General features: G+C 36.7%; 2 protein-coding genes across 2 annotated transcripts in view; both read left to right on the top strand.

Annotated features, from left to right (window-relative positions):
- LOC128624428 (guanylate-binding protein 1-like) overlaps positions 1-24,217 on the top strand; it is a 90,178-nt gene that overhangs the window by 53,745 nt on the left and 12,216 nt on the right. The gene's annotated exons all lie outside the window — the stretch shown is intronic.
- Positions 21,763-24,217, top strand: part of LOC128624542 (guanylate-binding protein 1-like) — a 3,058-nt gene continuing 603 nt past the window's right edge. Inside the window, exons 1-4 of the mRNA XM_053652291.1 lie at positions 21,763-22,075; positions 22,910-23,107; positions 23,465-23,592; positions 24,156-24,217. The exon at positions 24,156-24,217 is cut by the window's right edge and continues 48 nt beyond it. Coding sequence (XP_053508266.1) covers positions 21,925-22,075; positions 22,910-23,107; positions 23,465-23,592; positions 24,156-24,217 — 539 coding nt within the window. The 5' untranslated portion in view covers positions 21,763-21,924. The remainder of the gene's footprint in view (positions 22,076-22,909; positions 23,108-23,464; positions 23,593-24,155) is intronic.

Raw genomic sequence — 24,217 nt, forward strand, 5'->3', positions numbered from 1 at the left:
TCAACCAATGCTTAAACACTTCATGCAGTGATATCAAAGTGTGAATGGGCCATTAATGCAAAAGAAAATCAAAAGATTTTTCCCCTGTGTAGGCTTATGCAGTTGAATGTAAAATTCATCTAGTCTGTCTCTAAAATATTTTCAGACTAACAATTAAAGTCCATTTAGTACCGTGATACCCAAACTAGGGGTTGTGTGTAACACCACACGGGGTCACTTAATTTACAAGTGTGCTCACAAGAGAAACTCACAATCTCCTTTTGTATTTCATTCATATATATATATATATATATATATATATATATATATATATATATATATATATTATAAATATCAGATTTTACGTGCTAATATTTTGAAATGTTATGAATAACATTCAGACAGGCCACATTTATATTAATATGATACATTATTTTAGTGTAAACCGTTTTTATTTAGTTTAATCTATTCTGACACTGCACTCACTTCATCATAGTTCAGTAAAAACAAAAAAGACAAATTTCCCCATACATCTGCTTCTGCAAATCAACTAGCATTGTGTCTCAAATAATACAGATACATACAGTACTATTCTAGACCAAGGGTTCCCAAACTTTTCCAGGGCAAGGCCCCCCAAATGGCATTAACATTTGACCGAGGCCCCCCTTTTGCAAGATGTCTTTAAAACACATTAAAAATACAGAATTCCGAATAAATCCCCCCCTTTTTTTTTATTAATAATTACATATTAACATTACATTACATTAAGAATTGATTGTGTGTGTGTGTGTGTGTGTGTGTGTGTGTGTGTGGTTGTCTGGAAAAAAATTATGTAAAAAAAATCATGTATTTATTTATTTTTCACACCAAATTGTTCAGCCCCCCCGGGTGCCCCCTGGCGGCCCCCAATTTGAAAACCACTGTTCCAGACCAATTTTGGTGTGCCCATCCCTCCCACTAGCATGTTTTCTCTTTCTCACTCTCAGAAAACAACACGCACGCACACACACACACACACAATCAATTCCTAATGTAAAGATGTAAGATGTAATTATTAATAATAATAATAAAAAGGGGGGATATATTCAGAAGTCTGTATTTTTAATGTGTTTTAAAGACATCTTGCAAAAGGGGGGCCTCGGTCAAATGTTAATGCCATTTGAGGGGCCCTGCCCTGGAAAAGTTTGGGAACAGCTGTTCTAGACCATTAATACTAATACTGACTCTTTTTCATATTACAGTTAGTGTATGAATTTGAAAAACCTCTAGTGTAGCCTTCAAACCCACTGAAAGGTCTGTTTGGTGTAGCAGTCTTCTGGATTTTCTAGATTAGTAAACACTTTTGAATGTAAGGTCAGAGTTTTAGATTTGAGATGTAGCCTATGACAATAATCATGACAACATTCTAGTGAATGCCGCTTTTAAATCTCCCAGATGCACATCAGAGATACGCAGAGATTGTGTAAACAATGCTGCTCGCAGGGCCACTGCTTCTGCATAAGTCAAGTATAAACCACCCTGGTGTGGATTTTTTTCTGATAACACTAGACTAATAAGTGCAAGGAATCTTCTTTTGGTTTCTAGTCATTTACATTACTCATACATATGCTACTAATATAGAAAAATATTACAGCAGTCCTATATAATAAATCTGGAATTTGAAAACAAAGGGTGGTCAAGGCTTGGGGTCTTAGAAAATTCATAATGTCCATTTGGGGTCCTTTGCCCAAAATGTTTGGGAAACCCTGGGCTGGTTTATGAAAGGTAGATCGCATTCATGTTTGCACCAGCACAGCAATATGAATGGCTTGAACATTTTTCACCACGTAGTTCCTATGCCCTAAGACATGCCTCTGACACAGTTATTTATGGTGAGTGGGTCTTAGAAGAAGACATTCACCTTAAATCTTGATTGGTCAAGTGATTTTGGAGTGCTCTGAAAATCAGTCCCCTTGCTCCTGTTACTTGACACTTCAATGATAAGATGGCTAAGACTTGGCTTGAGGCTCAGAGCTACTGTAGAGAAAAACATACTGACTTGGCTACTGTAGACAACATTAAGGAGATATAAAGACATTGATAAATCAAGTGGATCCTTTGTACTTTGATGATGTGTGGATTATACTGAGGAAGGGGGCAGAGACCCACTGTGGTTGGTCTATAGGGGACAACACTGTTCAGCAGTACAATATGTTTAATACCATGTCATGTCCTTCATATCTTGCGGGACGATCAATCAAGTTGGATACTGCATTCCAATAACTGCTTTTCTCTCCTAAGATTGATCTTCTGTAATGGTGAATTAAATGGGCAAAAGTATCTGGGTAGTTTTTTTATTAGCGTTTTTTATAAAATGAATATATCTCTTGTATTCTAAATTCTACATAAATTGTGTTAAAAGAAAGTGGACACACTCTAGGACAAATTGTATGAAAAAATGGTTTTAATTTTGAAGGAGCTAATGTCACAATTACAAAAACAGCTACACAAGTTATGTGAAGTACTTGGGTTGATTTGGCAGTTAGCACTATGACACAATATTGATTAATGCAGCTCTATAATAGAACACTAGATGTGGAAAAATGTATGGCTTACAATTAACTGTAAAAGAAAGCAACTATATTAGTTTTTTTAAAAAATACAATATATTAAATAGTCAAAATTCTGTAAATATCAACAGTAACTTTTAGCTGCATCGAGAATTACTCATTATATAGAGGAACAAGATTGAATGAGGTTTGGAGAAATAAATGCAAATTTTCCCCTGAAGAGATGACAGACATTAATATGTTTACTAAAATTTAACAGAAGTTATCTAATAATCTAATGCTTCAATTTAATACTCATAATAATTCAGTGTTTTTATGGCTTTAGGCATTACTACACCTAAGATAAAACCAATAGTGAAAATTAAGGTGGGATCACAAGTAAAGACATATTTGAATGACCCTATGTTGAAGGCAAACATTTTGACGAAGGTGAGTTACAATGTATCCATCATATTTATTCTCTTCTATTTCCCTGCCAATAATACAATAATACAATGTCTGTATGTTGCAAACACATTTCATTGGGGGAATTTGAAACATTTGCGTACCTTGCAGTGCATCTCAATATACAGATAGTATCTTATTCACAACTCATACATATCAAATTCCATTGAAATACAAATAACATCTTTTGAATGACTAATTATTTTTTTTTATTTCCTATTTAACTGATATAAAATAATGTTCCATTTATTTGCTCACCTTTCTAGATGTATTAAATACAGTTGAGCAAAGGTACATCTAAATTTTATGGTCTAAAGGTACATCTAAAGTTTAAGGAAGTGATGTCTTTGTTTCTTGGATGTTTACAGTTAGTTTTCAAGCAGTGGTGAGTGAGATTCCGATAACGTATGATTAAAAATGTCATTATTAAAATTAGGACCATGTTGTTCAGTGGTTGGATGCTCCCCCAGGGCCAGAACTAACATACTTTTGGAAATTAAAGTGTTTAGATTTCTGAAAAGCAAAACAAAACTAGGTGAAAATTTCATGTGAATAGCCTAATTGGAAATATATTTACTGGAAAAAAAAAAATCCCCCACTGTATAGCTAGCTAGCATTTTGATACATTTGTAGTGAAAATGCCAGGTTTGTATTTCAATTGCATTTCTAAATGTTCTGTGGGTTATAATTAGGAAAGTAGCAGTTCACATTAGTTATCTAGCTTCTGGTGCCACCAGAAATGCTTCAGGACCAGACATGAGCAGTAGCATTGTAACTTGTTTGTTATGGTTTATGACATTGAAATGGTCTTGACTCTCTACTGCCTCTTATGGGCATTAGACAGAAATTCACTAGACAAATTCACTAGACAGTAGCATTTAGCACAAGTCAAGTGAGATACGAGCTATGATCCATCCATCCATCCATCTTCTACCACTTACTCCTTACGAGCTATGATAAAAGAGCAAAAACAGTGAACCTTTCTTAAAGAAATTCCTAAATCCTCTGATCAAGTATATGGCTGTGCCTTCTGTCTATTAAATAAATGCCAGTCCTTCAGGCTGAAAAATAAGGATCAAAATATTCTGCCAGTAGTTTGGCACTGTGACTCAAAAAGTTGTTTTTCATTTGACATCTGAAAGCTAGCTACTGTTCCAACTGCCGTACAATACTGATAATGCTCTTACACTTAAGAGGGCTGAATGGCAGACCTTGTTAAATAATATTATTATGTTTTTTCATTATAATGTCATATTTGATCAGATATATTCTTATATATCTCATATTACTTTTTGCCTTTTCTTATATGTTGATATGGTAGAAGACGTGTCAATGGGCAATGCTGGTGTGAAGGTGATCCTGCACAAGGATATGTCTTTGCAATTAAGTGACTAGTCAACTTAATCCTTCACATGGTATTCATACGTTGCCATAAAATTCTGCTACTCTATGGATCACGCTGAAGTTTGAACAAAATGGTTTGACTTAATAATCAATCTAATAATTAATCTTAATAATTAATCTGCAGCAGTACTGTACAAGCCATTTCTTCCTTATTTGTTTATTAACTTTTATTGCATGCCTAAATGGAATAAAAGTTATTTGCCAGATTCAGATACTCCTAAACAAATTGTTATAAAGTATGAGTTTTGTAACTTATCAACAAAGACTGTACTATCTTTTCTAATATGATGCATTTAATATGGAAAAATATTTTCACCGAAATATTTCAGAGAATTTTTTTTACACTAGTTTACACTAAATGTCTAATATTATGTTCTGTTGGAAATATGCCTTAACTGTTAAAATATTTTGGAACCTTTAAAAATAACTCACATTCTATGTCAAAACATATTTGACAGTTGGGGTCTAATTCTAAAATCACCAGATACCAAATGTGCAACAGTTTTGTCTTGCTGCCATCACAAAATAAAAATGTTCAAACCTTAAGTAACGTAGTCACGGAGGGTGTATACATTTGTCACTCTACATAAAGGGTGGGGATCCTTATAGACTCTGGAACAGAAATGTACTCAGTGTGTCTCCACTGATTTATTTCACATTGGAGTACAACCATTTTTCTTTTTTACCAATTATGGACGAAACACCCGTTTCTTTTAAAACATCATCTTTAAATGTTTTGTCTATTTCCTAAATAAACTTTCACACTTAAGACACGATCTTTGGAGTTGTTGACACTCTGCTCAGGGTTAAACAACAACGTCTTTACAATATCTTCATGAATAAATAGTCAAACTAACATCTTGGGGGTTTTTTTCTCAGAGCAAAAATCAGGTCCTCTCTCATTTCAACAGGTCCTCTTGTTGGTGAATACAGAGCATTCCTCTAGGGGTATTAGGATTTCTTGGAGCAGCCATTGTAACAGATAGTTGCCGAGTTTCTTCTGTGTTTTAACTACAATGTCTTAACCATTATTTAAGCACTGAGACGCACGACTCTCTCCTTAATTCGTTAACATAAACACATTTGTAAGCATTCTAGTCAGCAAAACCCCCAGAAATCGAATTTCTCTGTCTCTCACATTCAGACAACTGCCAGGAAAGATCACACATTCATGTCAAACAGTGTTACCAGAGGTCATAAATTTACATGACTTGACTGTCAGCCAGTGGGGACATGGGATGTCAAAGCATAGACAAAATCTTATGTATTTAGCAACAGTTCTGTGTAAGTATCATCGTTGGTGAACCTCGTTTCCAAAAACTTGTTTATAGTTGAAACAAAACGCACGATTCTTTTAAAACACCATCTTTTAAAAAAGGGGTTGTTTTGTTTGTTTTTTTACCCTTAAAGTACCTTGTTTGGAAAGTAGGCTATGTAATAAATATTTTTAATTTTCTTCAGACATATTGTCACTTCAGTCTCCACAATGAATAACACCGATAGTTTTGGTCTTTATTTCAGTAAAAGAGAACAACGTCCTCATACAGCCTTGAAGAAATGTAGAAATGTTTTACACATCAGTGTTTTTCTCAACAACATAGGCAATAAATGTTATCTGTTCATTTCTTGACAGAAGGATTACACAAATCATACACATAGGTAGCTACACACACATAAAATGTCCACAATTCTAATACATCTACCACATTCAGACACCAGGTCTAGTATTTTCTGATAGATTAGTTACACAAACTGATAATTACCACAAAAGTAATTTCAGGAACAAAGATTCACTTAAACCACAAATGTACACATTGGTAGGGGTCGTAAAACACTGAAACACATGACTCGTCCCTTAATTCAATAACAAAAACATTGTAAGCATTCTGGTCAGCAAACCCCCAGGAAACACATGACCCTATCTCTCTCTCTCTCACACACACACACACACACACACACACACACACACACACACACTTCAGACACATCAGACACTGTCACCAGAGCTCATAAATTTGGTTACCTACAGACCTGTCGGTCAGGAAAACACAAAGATCATAAATTAGGGGCACATAGCATACAGAAACTGTCTGACGGTGAAACACGTGAATGGGCGTGGGTTTAGAGAGCGAGAGAGCGAGAGAGCGAGAGCGAGAGAGAGGTGTGTCTGAAACACGTATGTATGGGCGGGGTTTAGAGAGAGAGAGGTGATTCGGTTTTAACGTCATTAATGCTTTAACCCAGTGAATGGAAGACACCTCGCAAAAACTTATTTTCTAGTTTAAACAGTACGGTGATTCTTTTAGCCAACACTAACATTTTTACCTCATAAGGATCTTTGTTTAGAAGTCATGTAATATGCGCAGTTCTTTTTAAACAGCTCTTATAATCATTTTTGCCTCCTAAAGGTTTATGTTTAGAAGGTATGTAATACACGCGATTCTTTTAAACAGATTCCTTAAAAAAAAAAAATATATATATATATATATATATATATATATATATATATATATATATATATATATATATATATATATATTACCTCCTTAGGGCAAACCGGGCTCCCTAAAAATGTAATCAACATTTGTTTTCATTTATTTCATAAATATTCTACTCATATATGTACACATTCAAACATCATGCTTTTTCTAACAATGTGGTTACACAAACGAAATACCCCACACAGTAACACATGCCCAATATTAACCATTGACACGCTTTTCATACATATTTCACCCCCCCCCCCCCCCCAAAAAAAAAGAGTCATTAACATAAACACCTTTGTTGGGGGCTACTCCCCCACACACCCCTCTCCACCACTGCCCAGACACACAGGGGCCAGATTGACCCACTGATACAGTCGATAGGGTTACCCCCACCCCGGTCATAAATTAGATTACCTACAGAAACGTCGGCCAGGGAAGCACAACGGGTCATAAATCAGCACACTGATTGACAGTTTGACAGAATGTGTATGATATAACTACTGATACGCTCTCAACTAAAATTTGTTTGTGGCTGTGTCTTTATTAATGTCGTCCTGCCCCAAAATCTATGGACAGAAGCTGTTGCTGAAATACCTATGCACATAGTATGATGGACTTTTTGGCTTCAAGAAATTATTTTTACATAATGTTCAAGACAATAAACAGTTCTGGATGTATCGGCTAAATACTATTTTAAAGGTGAGTCTTAAAAAAAAGAAACCTGGGGGAACTTGCAATGTAATCATCACATTACGTTTTCAATGTTGTTACTGGGCATTTAATTAATTTTAGCATTCTAATGCCTTTAACTAGTCATTAAAAAGATAGCGTACTTATATAAACTACTTAATTGAAAAATACAACAACTTGTTCAATTCAATTCAATTCAATTTTATTTGTATAGCGCTTTTTACAATAGACATTGTCTCAAAGCAGCTTTGCAGAAAAATTTCTTTACAAAAAACTTGTATCAACAACTTGTATCTTTTGGCCCTTGAGCAATTAGATAATCAAAGAAACCGTGAGAAGAATGATGTGACCAAACCGGCAGCTTTAGGGATGATGCCCGGCAGAAACAGACTAGCTGCAGTGCCCAGACTGCCCACTACCTTACTGAGTACAGACCGCTTTGACTGGTCCTCACTGTTCATCTCTCCTCTCAGTCTTAAAATCTGTTGATTCATCATATCAGCTTTTTCCTTAAATCCTTTTTCCAGCAGAGCGCTCTGTTCCTGCAAAACACACGCGCGCGCACACACACACACACACACACACACACACGGAGTAAGTATATCATAACATTTCAAACACCTTTGGTTTTTTTGTGGATAAAGTGCACTTTATTGTTTCAAAATTATACCCTAGTACAGTAGTGAGCAAATACATTTAATAGGAAGTGATTTGGGGAAGTCAATTTTGGCTAATCATGTGAAATATTCCTGAAGATATTCATAAAGGCAACTTAAAGCTGGTATATGTTTGTGAGGAACACCTTATGGCTTCTACACACTACACAACTTTCAAAGACATCTGGTTGTGGTACCGTTCGCATCACACAATTGTCCGTCTTGTCATGGAAGTCATACGTAATTAAGTAATTTTTCAAATTACACGAGCAATCATCGACACGGGTGAACACGTTACAAAACCTTTCACCATTGAGGAATCTCTGACGATGCCTGGACTCCAAATTACGTTTCACACCAGAGTACAGGTGAGAAGTGATATGAGGAATACACAAGATCGCATGTGAGTAGGCGTGTTTGTGCTTGTTGGGGCGGGGTTTTGAAAATGGCGGACCACAAGAAGCTTGCAATACACTTAAAAACAAAGTGAAAAAAAAAGGCTATGGAGGAGGGAATTGTTGGGGAGACGCAGGCAGCAAGACTTGGAGGTACATCAGGACTCCTCCCTCTGACACATCCCGGGCCGTGCCCCGTTTTTTGCTCTCTCATTGGCTGCACTTCTGTTCAGTCAAAACACATTCACCGTACACAATTTGGAATCGCACACAGGTCCAGGTATTGAACATGCTAGATATTTCGCTGACAGCGGCGATGCGTCGGCACTTCTCTCAGATCGTGTCTTTGATCATTCATACATTGCGTTCGTCACTCAAAGGAGCGAGCTATAGTTTGCCTACGCTTTCGGGCGTTTGTCGGTGATCTCCACAAAACTGTCGGCGAGTGAAAATCAGGCCTAATATCGTGTAGTGTAAACTCGGCACAAGAAATAAGAGGTATCAAATATCTGCCAAATAACTGAGACCGGAAAACCTACTGTGGGTAAAAACCCAATGAACCATTAAGGTTTATAATACAAATGTGATGTTGCTTTATGATCTATTAATATTAATATATTTTACTACACGTATATTGTTACTATTTATATTAATTCATATATTTTACTGTAAATGCTTGGTGTTGACATTTTCAATTACAAATGTGTATAAATAAACTGTAAAGTTGGATTCTGATAGTTCTGATGTCTCTCATTTCTTACCCTAAGTTTAGCCGTCAGCACTCGTTCGTTATCTTCCCTTGCTGTCTTCCTTTCTTTCTCCATGCGTTCCAGCAGCTGGTTTATGTTTTGCTCATAGGTCCTCTGCTGGTCCTGGAATGCCTGCTCCTGAAGCTTCTTCTTCTTCATTAAAGATTCGTTCTCCAGTTTTAGAGCCTCCTTTCGCAAACGCTCCACTGGGAAGCATATAAACACATCTGGTTATATACACAGACACAGTAAAAAGAGATTTGAAACACTGAAGTACTGTGTGACTTTTTTTTTTTCCAGGTTTCACCACAGTTATGCACACAATCCTGATGTGTACCAAGTTCCTCTCTTAGCACTAAATTGTTGAGACACTGAGTTTGAGAATAGCTAAAAGACATGCGTGTATGTATACCTTCTTTTTTCTGTTCTGCTTTAGTGAGGTGCTTATCAGCTAAAAGAATATTCTTCCCAGACTGATCCTTCTCCTTTAGATACTCACTCAACACTTCCTCACTCTGTAAAACACACACCCACCCACACACACACACACACACACGTATTGTATTTCACCTATGAAATAGCAATCCATCCAATTTTCTTATTTCTCTGCACCTCTGTGATTTGTGAGCGTAAACTGAACAAGGGTAACATTCAACATTCCAGTAACTTCTTTTAAGAATGTTTATTAACAAAATTAACTGGAAAATAAAAAAATGCAGGAAAGGTTGTCACCATCATTAAGCAATGTTATTGGAGCTTCAATTTCAAAGTTTTCAGAAATATTTAAAATATTATAATAGTATTCACAATTATTAGATCCACATTTATATAAAGAAATAAATAACTTATGACAATCTACGTCATTCTTCTGATTTTGGAAGGGATTGTTCAGACAAAAAAGAAAATGTATTTGCTGTCATACCATCATCTGTTTGTGTGTGCGTGCTCTGTATTCATTTGTGCAGCTCTGGAGTTTATCACGGTACTCTGTGTATCCTCCAGGGTGCATAAATGAACCATCATTCATAGCCTCCTCCAGAGGAGTAAACACCTGTGTCAGCTCCAGCTTACACACATTCGAACATTCCTCTCGATTTTGACCACACAGCTCCTGATACACAGTCTGGATCTCTTCCTTGTAGTGGAGAGAGAGAGAGAGAGAGAGAGAGAGAGAGAGAGAGAGAGAGAATACTATGTATGACCACTAATCTTAAATGTTAATACAAAAAGTCAGAAGGTTTTACAGACTGATTTTATTTCTCTGTGTGTATTTGTGCGTGTATGCTTTGTGTTTGTAAGGTACCATGAGCTTCAGCTGTGCTTTTTGCTCAGTATCATTGAAGGAAATGCTGATGAAGGCATCGATAGCTGCAGTCTCTGCTTTTCTGTGGATGTCTGAAAGCTCAGATGGGTCAAGTGGAAGGCAATCTAACTCAACCTGACTCTGGTAGACCTGCAGGCCCTGTTTCACTGCCCGCTCATTCTGGATCTGAGCCAAAGACTCCACTGCATTCTCCAGACAAGGAATCCGGCCACTACGAATTGCCTCCACATACAACTCTGCCAGAATGCACAGAGCTGACAAAACAAGCAAAAATCCTCACATTTTAGACAGCAACATTCCCAATTTAATAAATAATCTGCCTTTCATTCAGAATGCAGCTGTAACGGGTGATTACTGACCACTGCCTGTGAGCATCTGCCCCCCTGTTAAGGTTTTTGGCTTGGCACTGCTAAACACATAGTTGCAGAACTCCTCAGCACGCTGCAGAAATCGTGGCCTGAGATCCGTCTCAGACAGCTCCTCCATTCTTGCCAGGTCATCATCTTCGGCTGGCCGTGGGAATACAAAACACCGACGTTCTGCGAAAAAGTGACGCAAACAGCGCCTGGGCAGGTTGAACTTCTCAAGACTAGAGGAAGAACCTAGAAATTTAAGAAAGGATTAAGGTTTAAACATGTGTTTGCCATTTTAGTCTCCATAGTATGACACATTTATCTAGGAGCCAGTGTGTAAATCAATATGTAGCACCTTACAGGACTTATCTCACCTGTTCTGTGTATGTGTGCAATACAATTGTAAAAAAAAAATCTAGCTGGGCTAAAGAATACATTATTAAGAGGTGTGGTTGGGTAATATGCACTCAAATTTGCTCCTTTCATTCTTTTTAAAAACTGAGCACAGTGGCCCATGGTCAGATTTCACATTAATATTTTGGAGAGAACTAGCTGGATGCAACATCAGGACAGGCTCTTTCCCAGTGACTATTAGTCCATAGGCCAATTTTCCCCTGATTTTCTCCTGGCTAAAGATGTTAGCTTCAATAATTATTATTACCTAGTGGTCAAAATGGGAACTGCAACAAGGACTGCAACAATGCAATAAAGAACTGCAACAAGTGCTGATATGGGCAAATTTATGGGGTTACTCTAAAAATGTAATAGATAGCAGCCTATAGCATAAGTCAAGCTATCTCCTTGATTTTGTTTGAGGCTATGTCTAAAATCTGTTGACAAGAACCTTTGCTGTTTCTGACAAACAAAATAGTGACTTTTATAACATTTTATAAAAATCTTCAAGTCTCAAATTATCACAACAGTCCATAAATAATTCACAAATAATTCTTTCATTACTAGTAGCATAACATTTAATTAAGAATGTATTTAAAATAAATAAATAAATAAAAACTCATTTTACAAATATAACATGCTCAACTACATCGTGAGCCATAATCTGTTTTAGCATCTGAATATGTATGTACAGTAGCTTGCAAAAGTATTCAATATTATTGTAATTCATCAGATTTGTCTGAACAACAAATGATAAATACACATATTCTTCCTGTCAGTATTTTTATTGCAAACTCATGTTCTCTTACAGTGAATTTTCAATGTCAAAATTAATTATCGGTCAGCTATACATTATATGGCCAAATGATTGTGGACACTTGACCATCACATCCATATGTGGGTCTTACCCAAACTGTTGCCAAAATGTTGGAAGCACAGAATTTTATCCAATGTCTTTGTAAGCTGTAGTATTCAGATTTCATTTAACTGGAACAAAGGGACCCAACTAAGCGAGGTCCAAAAAACATGATTTGCCAAGGTTAGTGTGGAAGAGCTTGAGTGGCTGGCTCAGATCCTTGACCTCAACCCCACTGATCGCCTTTGGGATTAACTGGAATGCCGACTGGAGTGCCAGGCCTCCTCGTCTGACATCAGTGCCTGACCTCACTTATGCTCTTCTGGCTGAATGGACAATTACCCACAGCCAGGTTCCAAAATCTAGTGGAAAGCCTTCCCAGAAGAGTGGAGGTTATTATAAAAACAAAGGGGGACTAAATCTGGAATGGGATGTTCAGCAATCACATATGGATGTGATGGTCAGGTGTCAACAATACTTTTGTCTATAATAGTGAATTTCAAAGAAAATCACAAACTGAAAAATGCTACTTGCATAAGTATTCAACCCCCAGGTTCCAGAAGCTCCAGATTAAATATCATGTCTGAACAAGGACACAATTGACTTATAATTGGCCTTCACTTGTGAAATTTTAAAACAGCTCCCATTTTCTGGACAAAAAACACCTCAGTTGAACTGACATTGAAGAGACTGTCAGTATGAAGGAAAGGAGTGAAAATGAAGACTAAGCAGCATTTTAAGGAAGTTAAAGTTAAGGTTTTAGGATTTCATAAATTATGAATAGGGTATAAAATGATATACAAGAGGTTGGACTTCCTTGTAAGCACTATTGAATCGATAGTGAGGAAGTGGAAGTTGCATCGCATCACCCAACCATTACCTAGACAAGGCCCTCCCTCAAAACTCAGTGCAAAAACAAGACTGAGACTGGTGAAGGAGCACCAGGCAACCGTATCACGAGGTCTGCATAACTGAGGACTGTACGGGATGGTGGCTAGAAAGAAACTATTGCTTAAGAAGCTGTTATTGCAGCAAAGGTGGGTCTACCAAGTACTTGTCCAAAGGGTTTAATACTTATGCCAGCAGCATTTTTCAGTGTTTTATTATTAAAGATCTGCTTTTAAGGGGATTGAACACTTTTGCATAGCACTGCATATATATAACAAGATGTGTAACAAACTGTAACTACAAAATACATTCAGTATGTACATCTGTCTATTGGTGATTGCCAGGCTGCAACTGCAATGTAGATCAATGCTCTGCTCTGATGGGATTCATTTTATGATCCTAGTCATTGTAGTTTCCATAGTTAGAAGAAAACTCTGATATCTGAATGACAGTTTAGTGCAAACATTACTTTCTTCATATTTTATTGCCAAGAGTCTAGTTTACCTACTTTAATAAAATAATTTATGTCAATAACTAGTCATTTGAAAATAGCCATACATGCAGGAATATTTAGAAACCATAGCACCTGTCTTTGCTCACCAGCTTTAAGCTCCAAAGCACGTTCCAGATATTCATCAGCTGTGATAGCCATGCCTTCCTTCTCCAATTTCAGCGTGAAGTCTCGCACGGACCAGATGAAGGAGGGGAAGACTCGCATGAACTCTGCGGAGTCATCATCGTCAGCACCTCTCTGTGCTTTCACTCGGATGTTCTCAGTCAATTCTGTCACATAGCTGCAGGGAGTATTGTTCAAGAAAACAGCACTATCATGTGTATTTTGTGTTTGTATACTATTTGTGTGTTATTCAGTAAAGGATACTGTAGCTTCTCGAGTGCATTGTTGTCTATGACCCCAAGGCTGTTGTAGACCAGAGTGCTACTGAGCAGGACAGCCAGGCAGAAAATCCAAGTGTCATGCTTTTCATCACCCTAAAAGCCATTAAACGTGATTTGGTGTGCTTAAATGATCTTATACAGATCATCACACTCTATAAAGCTGACTATCATTTTTCCTCAATCATCAGTACAAGCAATCATTAAAAAAAAAAACATTGGCGTTCTACTGAAGCATGTGATTGATCCATACATACAGCATGAGTGTAGCAAAAAAAAAGTCATCCATTAATATAAACAATTATATAACTGTAAGCTTATCAAAATGACCTGGTTTTTATTTTATTTTTCTATATTTTACATGACCAACTCACAAAACTATATATATTATAATGCGACTTGGATTTGTTGAGCAATTTTAATGACTGTGGAAAATTATCATCATGAAAGTGGGAAGGGGAGAAGGAAGAGATTATCACTATTATCACTATTATCACTGTTGTCACAGGGGATGATGTTGGTATTGTTTTGCGATGGAAATATTCTCCATACCTTGTCCACATCACCGAGTCCCTCAGTGTCCAGCAGCACCAGAGTGTGTCCTGTTTTAATGGGGTGTGGAACGCACCACATCCAGATGCCTTTAGTTTTTGACTCTATGGTGCTGCCTAGTGCAAAGCCTGAAACAACCACAAAAATACAACTTATGTAGTGTAAGTGTAAATAAAACATTATTTTAACCTTTGTGATGAAGGCATGTATGCAATGTGTGGTAACACTATTTGGATAGACTTTTCTTAGACACTGTATAGTCTGTCATCTTGTGGACAATAATTTAATTTAAATGTATTTTTAACTAGTATGTCATGTTTCAAGGTTGATTTGGAAGCAATCGCAGATTTTCAAACAGTTTATTAAACAAACAAACAACAAAACAAAGACACTAAGACAACTTGGCATAATACTGTGGCAAAAACTAAACATAAACTAAAAAGATCAATGAACACGGTAACATGGAACACGGTGGTCTAAGACAAACATAAGACAGAGAAGCAGTGCAAACAATGGCTATATATAAGTGTGCTCATTAACAGAAAAGTGATTCAAGTACAGGTGGTCATGTGACATACTGTAGTACAGTGCAGTGGCTGATGGGAACTGAAGTCCAGCATTACCTCCTTGATATATGACATAGTAAAAATGCATACCTGACAAGTATTCATCACCCTTTCTTTTAGCAATTTAAGGTCAGAGCATTTACTGCTCATAGATATAAAGAAAAAGCCAAGAGCCACATTATGTGACTTCTGTAAACACATTAAATGTTTATGTTCATGAGAGCACAAGTATGGCTTTCATGGAAGGGTGGCTAAGAAAAAGCTCCTTCTCTCCAAAAAGAATATAGCAGCATCATTTAAGTTTGCAAAATAGCATCTGAAACAAACTCCAATTATGGAGCAATATGCTCCAGCAATATGCACTGCACCACGTTTGGTGAAAACCAAACACAATGTATCACCACAAAGACCTCATACCAATGGTCAAGCATGATGGTGGAGGGGTAATGATTTGTGCTTGTTTTGCAGCCACAGGACCAGCTGATCACAAGCACACCAGCAAAACATACATCTGAATGACTAAAGAAGAAAAAAACCAAGGTGGAATGGTCAAGTCAAAGTACAGACTTCAAGCCCATTCAGATGCTGCGTGTCACAATGGAGAGGATGATCCGGATGCAATTGCAGTTGAAACAGTTTTAATAAAAATCAGCAAACAGTTCCAAAATAAATGGCAAGTTCAAAGTCAAAGGCAGGCAAAGGATTCAGGCGATCAGTAAACAGGATTTCATAACAAAAACAAAACTTATCAAAAAACTGGGATCACAAAGTACAACAAAAGGCTTAATAAAGTCTTTACTTCACAAAGTCTCTTTTTAAAGGGCGGTGTGTGTGTGTGTGTGTGTGTGTGTGTGTGTGTGTGAAATTGGCAACAGCGGTGTGTGATTAGAACTCAGTAGACTGTGAACATGCTGGTGCCTTAAGCTGGGAGTTGGAGTGTGTGGTAGCCATGTTTGTTGGCTGTGGTCTATTCTGGGAACTGAAGTTTGATAATTGAGTTGAGCTGACGCTGTGGCAGATATTTAATAGAGCTGTCCATAAATGAAAGCCTCCAAACATCAGTGAACTGAATCGATGTTGTAAAGAAGAGTGGGACAAATTTTCTCCAAAACAATGTAATAGACTGATAAACTCCTACAGAAAATGTTTACTTCAAGTTATTGTTGCTAAAGGTGGTTCTACATGTTACTGATTTATATGGTGTATGGTAAACTTTATTAGGATGTGAAGGTCAGTGTTACCAAGGTGTTATAGGGTAATATCAAATTAACCTAGACTGCTACATGTGTAATATGTTCTTCACATGTTGATTCTTACCTGTTTGTTTTCCTGCTAGGCGGTTCATGAGGTAAGACTTCCCCGTGCGGTAAAGCCCTACCACAGACACTACAATAACTGGCTGAGTGATCCCATCCAGAATCTCTTTAGCTTCCTTCACGACACATAGCCGTCCTTCAGAATCGCTGCTAATCAGACATACTGGCTCATCCATGGCTTTGAACATCTGAACATCATCACCACAACACAGTTAAAATATGTTGTTTAATTCCAATACAACACCAAGGCAAACAACACATTTCACATAGAATAATTCTGTTAGCAATGTCTTTGCATTAATATATTATTATTATTATTATTATTATTATTATTATTATTATTATTTGTATATTTGTTTATTTTAATACCTTTTTAAAGGTGGCTTTGTCATGGGGCGTTATTCTCCGCTTTGGAGCTTTACTCTGATGGCATCTTGATGGCATCTCAGTCTAGAAATAGTTGTCATTTTGAAGAAGAAAAAAAAAAACAGCAGATAATTCTTCTCTTTTCAGTTCAAAGGTGACAAGACTAATATATCCTATTAGATTGTAGCAAACTAATTTAGATAGCAGCTACCATTCTTGTACAACTAACAGGAAAACTTTATTAGTAGACACTGATAAACATACATTCTCATATGGAGATACAATGTTTTTTGTAGAAGTAGCTAGTCAGCATATTTGACTGCCAGTCCGACTGGAATTTCTGTTATCCATTTTACATTCTTCATGCAATATCTTTCTTGTTTAACTGTGTAAGTGAGTTGTAGGTTTATTATAACATATTTATACATTCACATTTGTGAACTTTTACAGAAAAATATTTTTTAACAAAGTGTTGTTTAAGTAGCACTTTGGTCTGGTTTCTCTATATAAACAATATTTTTTAAAATTGTCATAGGACTATTGTTGGGTAAAGAAAGTTATTTTGCTTTACTAGTTTACTAAGTTTTAAATAAAGTTCTAACAGCTAATTTCTACAAAAAAATAGCCTTTTTGTTTAAAATAGGATATTTTGCTCTAAGCATCAAGTGTCATAAAGGCCTTTTGAGTTTTGAGACACTCCACATGAAATCACACACCTTGACATGTACACAGTCACCAGACTTCTGACACACACACACACACACACACACACACAGAGAGAGAGAGAGAGAGAGAGAGAGAGAGAGAGAGAGACAGACAGACAGACAGACTGACTCTTTACAAGAGACTTTCACTTTGTCCAATGCACCTGATGTTACCAAGACTTTCTCTGTTATTGCTGATCTGGTTTGACCTTGCTTTGTTTCCTGATTTCTGTGCTTAGTCTTTGCTCAGTTTGTCCTGACTTAAGCCTGTTTTGAACCTTTTGGTCTTGAACCTGTCTCTCGATTTGGATTTGTCTGCATTTCTCATTAAAGTAAAGATAACTTTACTATGATTGCATCAATCTCAGCCTTCTCCATCATGACAATCACTTAACAAATTATTATTGTAATATTGTGTATTGTATTATTGTGTATATAAAATACAAAAATAATATTGGAAATAAAATCCAATAAAATCAAAAATATATACATATTATCTTATTATGTATTATTAAAACATAAGTTGATTATAATTAGATAATACATATTTCCTCCATATAATACATTTTCCTCCACTAGAAAGGGTCCCTAGATGCAAAATGGTCTTGAGTGTGCTAGTTTCCCAGATTTGTGGTATTTGACCGCCATCTAGCGTGAAAATAACAAATTGATAAAAACTTCACAATTTAGCCTGCTCTTAATATGAAAACGCCATACAATTACATAATATCGTTATAAATTTAAAGACTCAATAAATAAAAAAATTAAATAAAAACGTCAGAATATATATATATATATATATATATATATATATATATATATATATATATATATAATATAACATGTCTATCAAGGTTATTAAGATATTTTACTATTATTTTTGAAACAGTGTTACAGAAATCAGTTGAGGCTCTCCCTTCCACTGTTATAGAATTAAAATAGGTTTATTTTTGTTTGTTCGTGAGGTAAATGTTTATATTCTCATTTCTTTCATATTTTCAACTTTTTATACTATGTGTAAAATTTTGCTTAATTGAAAGATTATGCATACATTAATTAAAATATCGTGTATAAATCAATTCAGTTGATGAACATTAAGTTACATTTGTACAACTATATATATATATATATATATATATATATATATATATATATATATATATAAAGTGGTGCATCAACTATATTGTTTGTAATATCAACTATCAAGCAAGTAATATCAAATAGTAATATCAAATATCAAGCATCAACTATATTGTTTGTAAGCATCAAGCATCAAATGGTTGCCTTTTTATTATATCAATTGAATCGTTTTACATGCAGCAAATTTATGCGTCATTTATTTGAAATACACAATACAGCCTATTTATAACGGAACAAATTAGGTATCAAACAAATACATACCGTATAGTAAGCAAACCGTTACTTGCTCTTGCTGCAAAACACAATGGTGGTGAGAGGCATTCAGCAGCTTTTATAGGCTATGTTCACCCCCCATACACGTGTGAGATGACGTGGTGATTTACGGTTTATGGGGGACTTTCCGAGAAATCGAAGCGAATGCTGTGTGTTTACTTTCACCTTCACTGGCATCCTGATATTACTGCCGTTAATATCACGCCCTTGTAAGGATGAACTCTATGCAAACATAAAAATGCTTACTACTAGCCTATAATTTATTAACCTGTGTGGATTAAGCAGTACAGACGATGAATGGATGGATGATTAATTTATTGGACAACAACACTACAATCAATGTACAGTCCCCTCCCAAGGTATTGGAACAATAAGACTAATTCTATTGTTTTTGCTATAAATTTGCTATAAAAAGACATTTGGGATTGAGATCAAAAGATGAAAATGAGACAATAGATCAGAATTTCAGTTTTCAATTTAATTTCCTCTTATTTACATCTAGATGTGTTAAACAACTGAGATCATGGCACCTTTTGTTTGAACCCACCCATTTTTTCAAGTGATCAAAAACATTGGAACACAGTAAATGGTTTGCACATATAACTACCTTACCTTATCGGTTCTACAAATCACTTTACACTGCTTCTCATTCACCCATTCACACACACGGCAGCAGAACTGTCATTGCATGAGCACATGGGCCAGGGATCAAACCACCAACCCTGCGATTAGTGGACAACCCGCTCTACCACCTGAGCCACAACCACCCAACATGTGAGTGATTTGCTGCCAGGTGTGTACTGTTAAATTGTTTAAATAATGAATAGATCTGAATGTCTACTTTTGGTTTGAGCCCTAGGTTTCGCCTGTGAAGACTGCATTTGTTGTTAAAAAGGATAAACCAACATGAAGACCAGAAAGCTGTATACAGGAGAAAAACAAGCCATTTTGAAGCTGAGAAAAGAGGGAAAATCAATCAGAGTGATTGCACAAACATTGGGTATAGTCAATACAACAATTTGGAATGTCCTGAAAAAGAAAGAAACCACTGGTGTACTGAGCAACTGACACCAAACAGGTTGGCAAAGGAAAACAACAACAGTTGATGGCAGAAACATTGTGAGCACTGTAAAGAAAACCACCAAAATATCAGTTAGTGACATCACCAACAACCTTCACAATCCACCATTTGAAGACAACTTCAAGTGCAGAAATACAGAGGCCATACCACAAGATGCAAACTACTTATGACAAGAATCAGAAAGCCAGATTGTAATTTGCAAAGAAATACAGAGATGAGGCACACAATTTCTGGAACCAAAATTAACCTCTACCAAAGTGACAGAAAGGCCAAAGTGTGGAGAAAGAATGGATCTGCTCATGACTGAAAACATAGCTCATCAGTCAAGCATATTGGAGGTAGTGTCATGGATTGGGCTTGCATGACTTCTTCTGGAGTGGACTCACTAATCTGTCTTACAATTTGCAGAGAAATGCATCCAATCTAATTGGGAGCAACTTCATTATGAAAGTTATTGGAAGTTGATTAATGAAGTTGATTAATGAAGTTATAACTTCATTATAAAAGTGGTAGGTTTTAGATTGGCCAAGTCAATCACTAGACCTTAACCCAGCTGAGCATGCATTTCTTTCATGAAAGAAGCTGTAGTGCAAGCCTGGAAAAGCAACAGAAAAGAAAAATGCAACAGTATGGTGATGTCAGTGGGTCACCTGCTTCATGCAGTTATTGCAAGCAATGGATATGCAACCAAATGTTAAATGTTATGTACTTTCATACACTGTAAGTCTATCTGTTCCTATAAATTTGATCACCTAAAAATTGGGTAATCTACCACCAAAGGTGCCATGTTTTAAGTTGTTCAACACATCTATATGTTAATATTAGGAAATGAAAGCTGAAATTCTGATCCATCATCTCATATTCATCTTTTGATGAATTTGACAGCCTCCCTAGTTATGTTCCTACCATAGGCTGATGGCGAGGTCTCCTAAGTCCTGCTCCTGCCTGAGGCCAACATGATGGCCTTCCACACCAAGTTCCAGTTTGAGTCCGACAATGAGGCCTCCCAAGTTCTGCTCCTGCTAGAGGCCTACGGCACAGCCTCCCAAGTTCTGTTCTTACCAGGGGTCGACGGCGTGGCCACCTTAGTTCTGTTCCCGCTAGAGGCAGACGGAACGGCCTCCCATGCCATGCTCATGCCAGAGGCCAACGAGGCAGCCTATCATGCTCTTCTCTCATCTGAGGCCGACAAGATGGCCTCCCAAGCCCTGCTCAAGCCAGACACCAAAGAGATGGCCTTCCAAGCCCTGCTCACACATGAGGACGACGAGATGGCCTCCCAAGCCCTGCTCACGCCAGAGGCCGACAACACGGCTCTGAATCTGAAGCCTGTAAGTACATGGTATAAAACCATGGAACATTACAACCATGTAATTCTGAAATAGTTGAGCATTATTATAGTTTATTATTTTATCAGGTGGATAAATATATTTTTTAAATGTACATACATTATAATTTTTTTGTTACCACACAATTTGCCAAATATAATATGTAACTTCAAACAGTATCAGACACCAGCTTTATTACTTTGAAAAATCTACTATCAATGTAATAAATAAATCAATAATTGTGTGTGTGTGTGTGTGTGTGTGTGTGTGTATAATTGTATGTATGTATGTATGTATGTATGTATGTATGTATATAAAAAACAAACAAACAAAAAATTAAATCTATGTGACCCATTTGGCTTTCCATAGTCGAAGCTAATCCGTCCCGTTGTGTACATTTCGGAGTACATTAGCGAGACCGATAAACTCCGAAAGTTATCTGTAAGGTTTTAGCATCCAGGTATGACAAATCCGACCTTCCAAAGGTTTTTCTCCTATTTAACGTACCAATTATGGACTATTCACAACTTCAATACACATGCAGTTTCACTATGAGGGGAATTTTATGACCATATTTAGGACTCGATCGTTTGCACAGAGCACACTCATTTGTTCTTTCACTTTCGAACAGGAAAAAGACACTGAGTCAAAACCATACAACGGATCTCTCTGGGAGGACAACAGCCAAGGTAAGCACGTTCACTGTGGTATTATAATAAGCAATAAAAACTAACGGTAATACATTTGCCACAACCTAATTGTGGTACGTGTACAGGTTTTTTTTGTTGTTGTTGTTGTTGTTGTTGTGGTGTTCTGACCGGGGATAAATACCATGGGCTTAACCACGCATTCTTTGGGGGGGGGTATGGGTCGTGTCCCCCCAATGTTGAGGAATACCAATCTGTCCCCCCAATATACAGTAGAAAATATTTTCTATATGTCCTCCTTTAATGAACCCTGCCAACTGATCTGTGTTTTCTTCACATTTTTCTTTGTACTCGACATCCATCGTCCCAAAGTCAGTGGTATGGAAGCCCTAAGCAGCCATGCATTAGTAATTTTTTTCTGTTGTTTTCTCGTGATCTCGACATAACAAAAGTTGTTTCCTCATGATCTCGATTTAATTTCTTGTATACTGGACATCCATCGTCCTGAAGTCAATGGGGTTTTTGAATGGGTTTTCGGGTTAAATGCCTGAAATAAAGTCTGTGGTGAACACGAGCTCAAGATATGTTCTCGTTTTATACCCCACTCAGGATTTTTTTTACAAGCTTATACATGTCTTGAAAAAGTATAAGCATGTATAAGCATGATGAGAATCATCATGCTTTACTTGCCGGTTCAACCCACCTCCTCTCCGTCCACAACTGACTCCCGATCATGCCCCTGTTGCTACAGTGATCTGGGGAAAATGTTTTTTTTTGGTATATATATCATTCAGGAAATTATTGCTATTGCTTCAAGATTGATTGTCAATCCCACTGCAAATAGACTGTCACACTGAGCATGTGTTTTCATGACAGAGCTGGAGAGAACCATGTGCAGCCCAATGCCAGAGCCTATTTGTTTGGTGGAAAATGTGAACGGTTCACTGCGTGTGAGTGATGGAGCCATTGAGTACCTGTACAGGATTAACCAGCCGGTGGTGGTGGTGTCTGTGGTGGGACTCTATCGCACAGGAAAGTCTTACCTCATGAACCGTCTGGCAGGAAAACAAGCTGGTGAGTTTGTTTTTAAAGGCATTTTTCTTTACTTTACAGTTGTGATGGACTTGGTAATACTGTTTATCTTGAAGGGTGATTTATTTATTTATTTTTTTAGTTTTTGAGAATCGGACAGATAAGACCGTTACCCCAATACAGTTTTGTGACAGAATTTTTATTTTTTTATCAGAAAACACACAATTTCTTCCTTATGGCTTATAGAATTTGTAACTGGCTTAGACCAGTTGAATTATGTGCACAAAAGTTGCTTCATGAGCAACATGTGAACACTTCTGTCAGCCCAAAATACCTAGAATAACAAACTTTATTTGGTTCTCAAATAATACTGAAGATTACTACTGTGACTGTTTGCAGGCTTTGCTCTGGGCAGCACCATTGAGTCGAAGACTAAAGGTATTTGGATGTGGTGTGTGCCACACCCCTATAACACAGGACACACTCTGGTGCTGCTGGACACTGAGGGACTGGGGGATGTTGACAAGGTGAGGACTCCATTTCCATAGTAACGCAGTATGTGCAACATTCATTATTGTAAATATGCAAATTAAAAAGACATTTACTTGAGACACATTGGAAAACGCAAAGATTTTATAATCAATAAAAGTTATCCTATCTTTGTAATTAAGTCTTTAAAATAGATTCAGCAGATTCATAATTGCATGTCTTACTCTTTCCATAGATATACAGTATCTCACAAAAGTGAGTACATTCCTCACATTTTTGTAAATATTTGATTATATCTTTTCATGTGACAACACTGAAGAAATGACACTTTGCTACAATGTAAAGTAGTGAGTGTACAGCTTGTATAACAGTGTAAATTTGCTGTCCCCTCAAAATAACTCAACACATAGCCATTAATATCTACACCGATAGCAACAATCAAATCAAATATTTACAAAAATGTGAGGGGTGTGCTCACTTTTGAGAGATACTGTAAACCTCAAAAGGTCTGCATGAACATAGTTTAGTATAACAAAGTCTGTTATACACTTTTGAGAACGTATAACTGTAGTATATATATAATGTTTATATTATTTTTTAGGGAGACTCTAAAAATGATGCTTGGATCTTCTGTCTAGCTGTTCTTCTCAGCAGCACTCTGGT

This window comes from Ictalurus furcatus, chromosome 20 (genome assembly GCF_023375685.1).
Source record: "Ictalurus furcatus strain D&B chromosome 20, Billie_1.0, whole genome shotgun sequence".
NCBI lineage: Eukaryota > Metazoa > Chordata > Actinopteri > Siluriformes > Ictaluridae > Ictalurus > Ictalurus furcatus.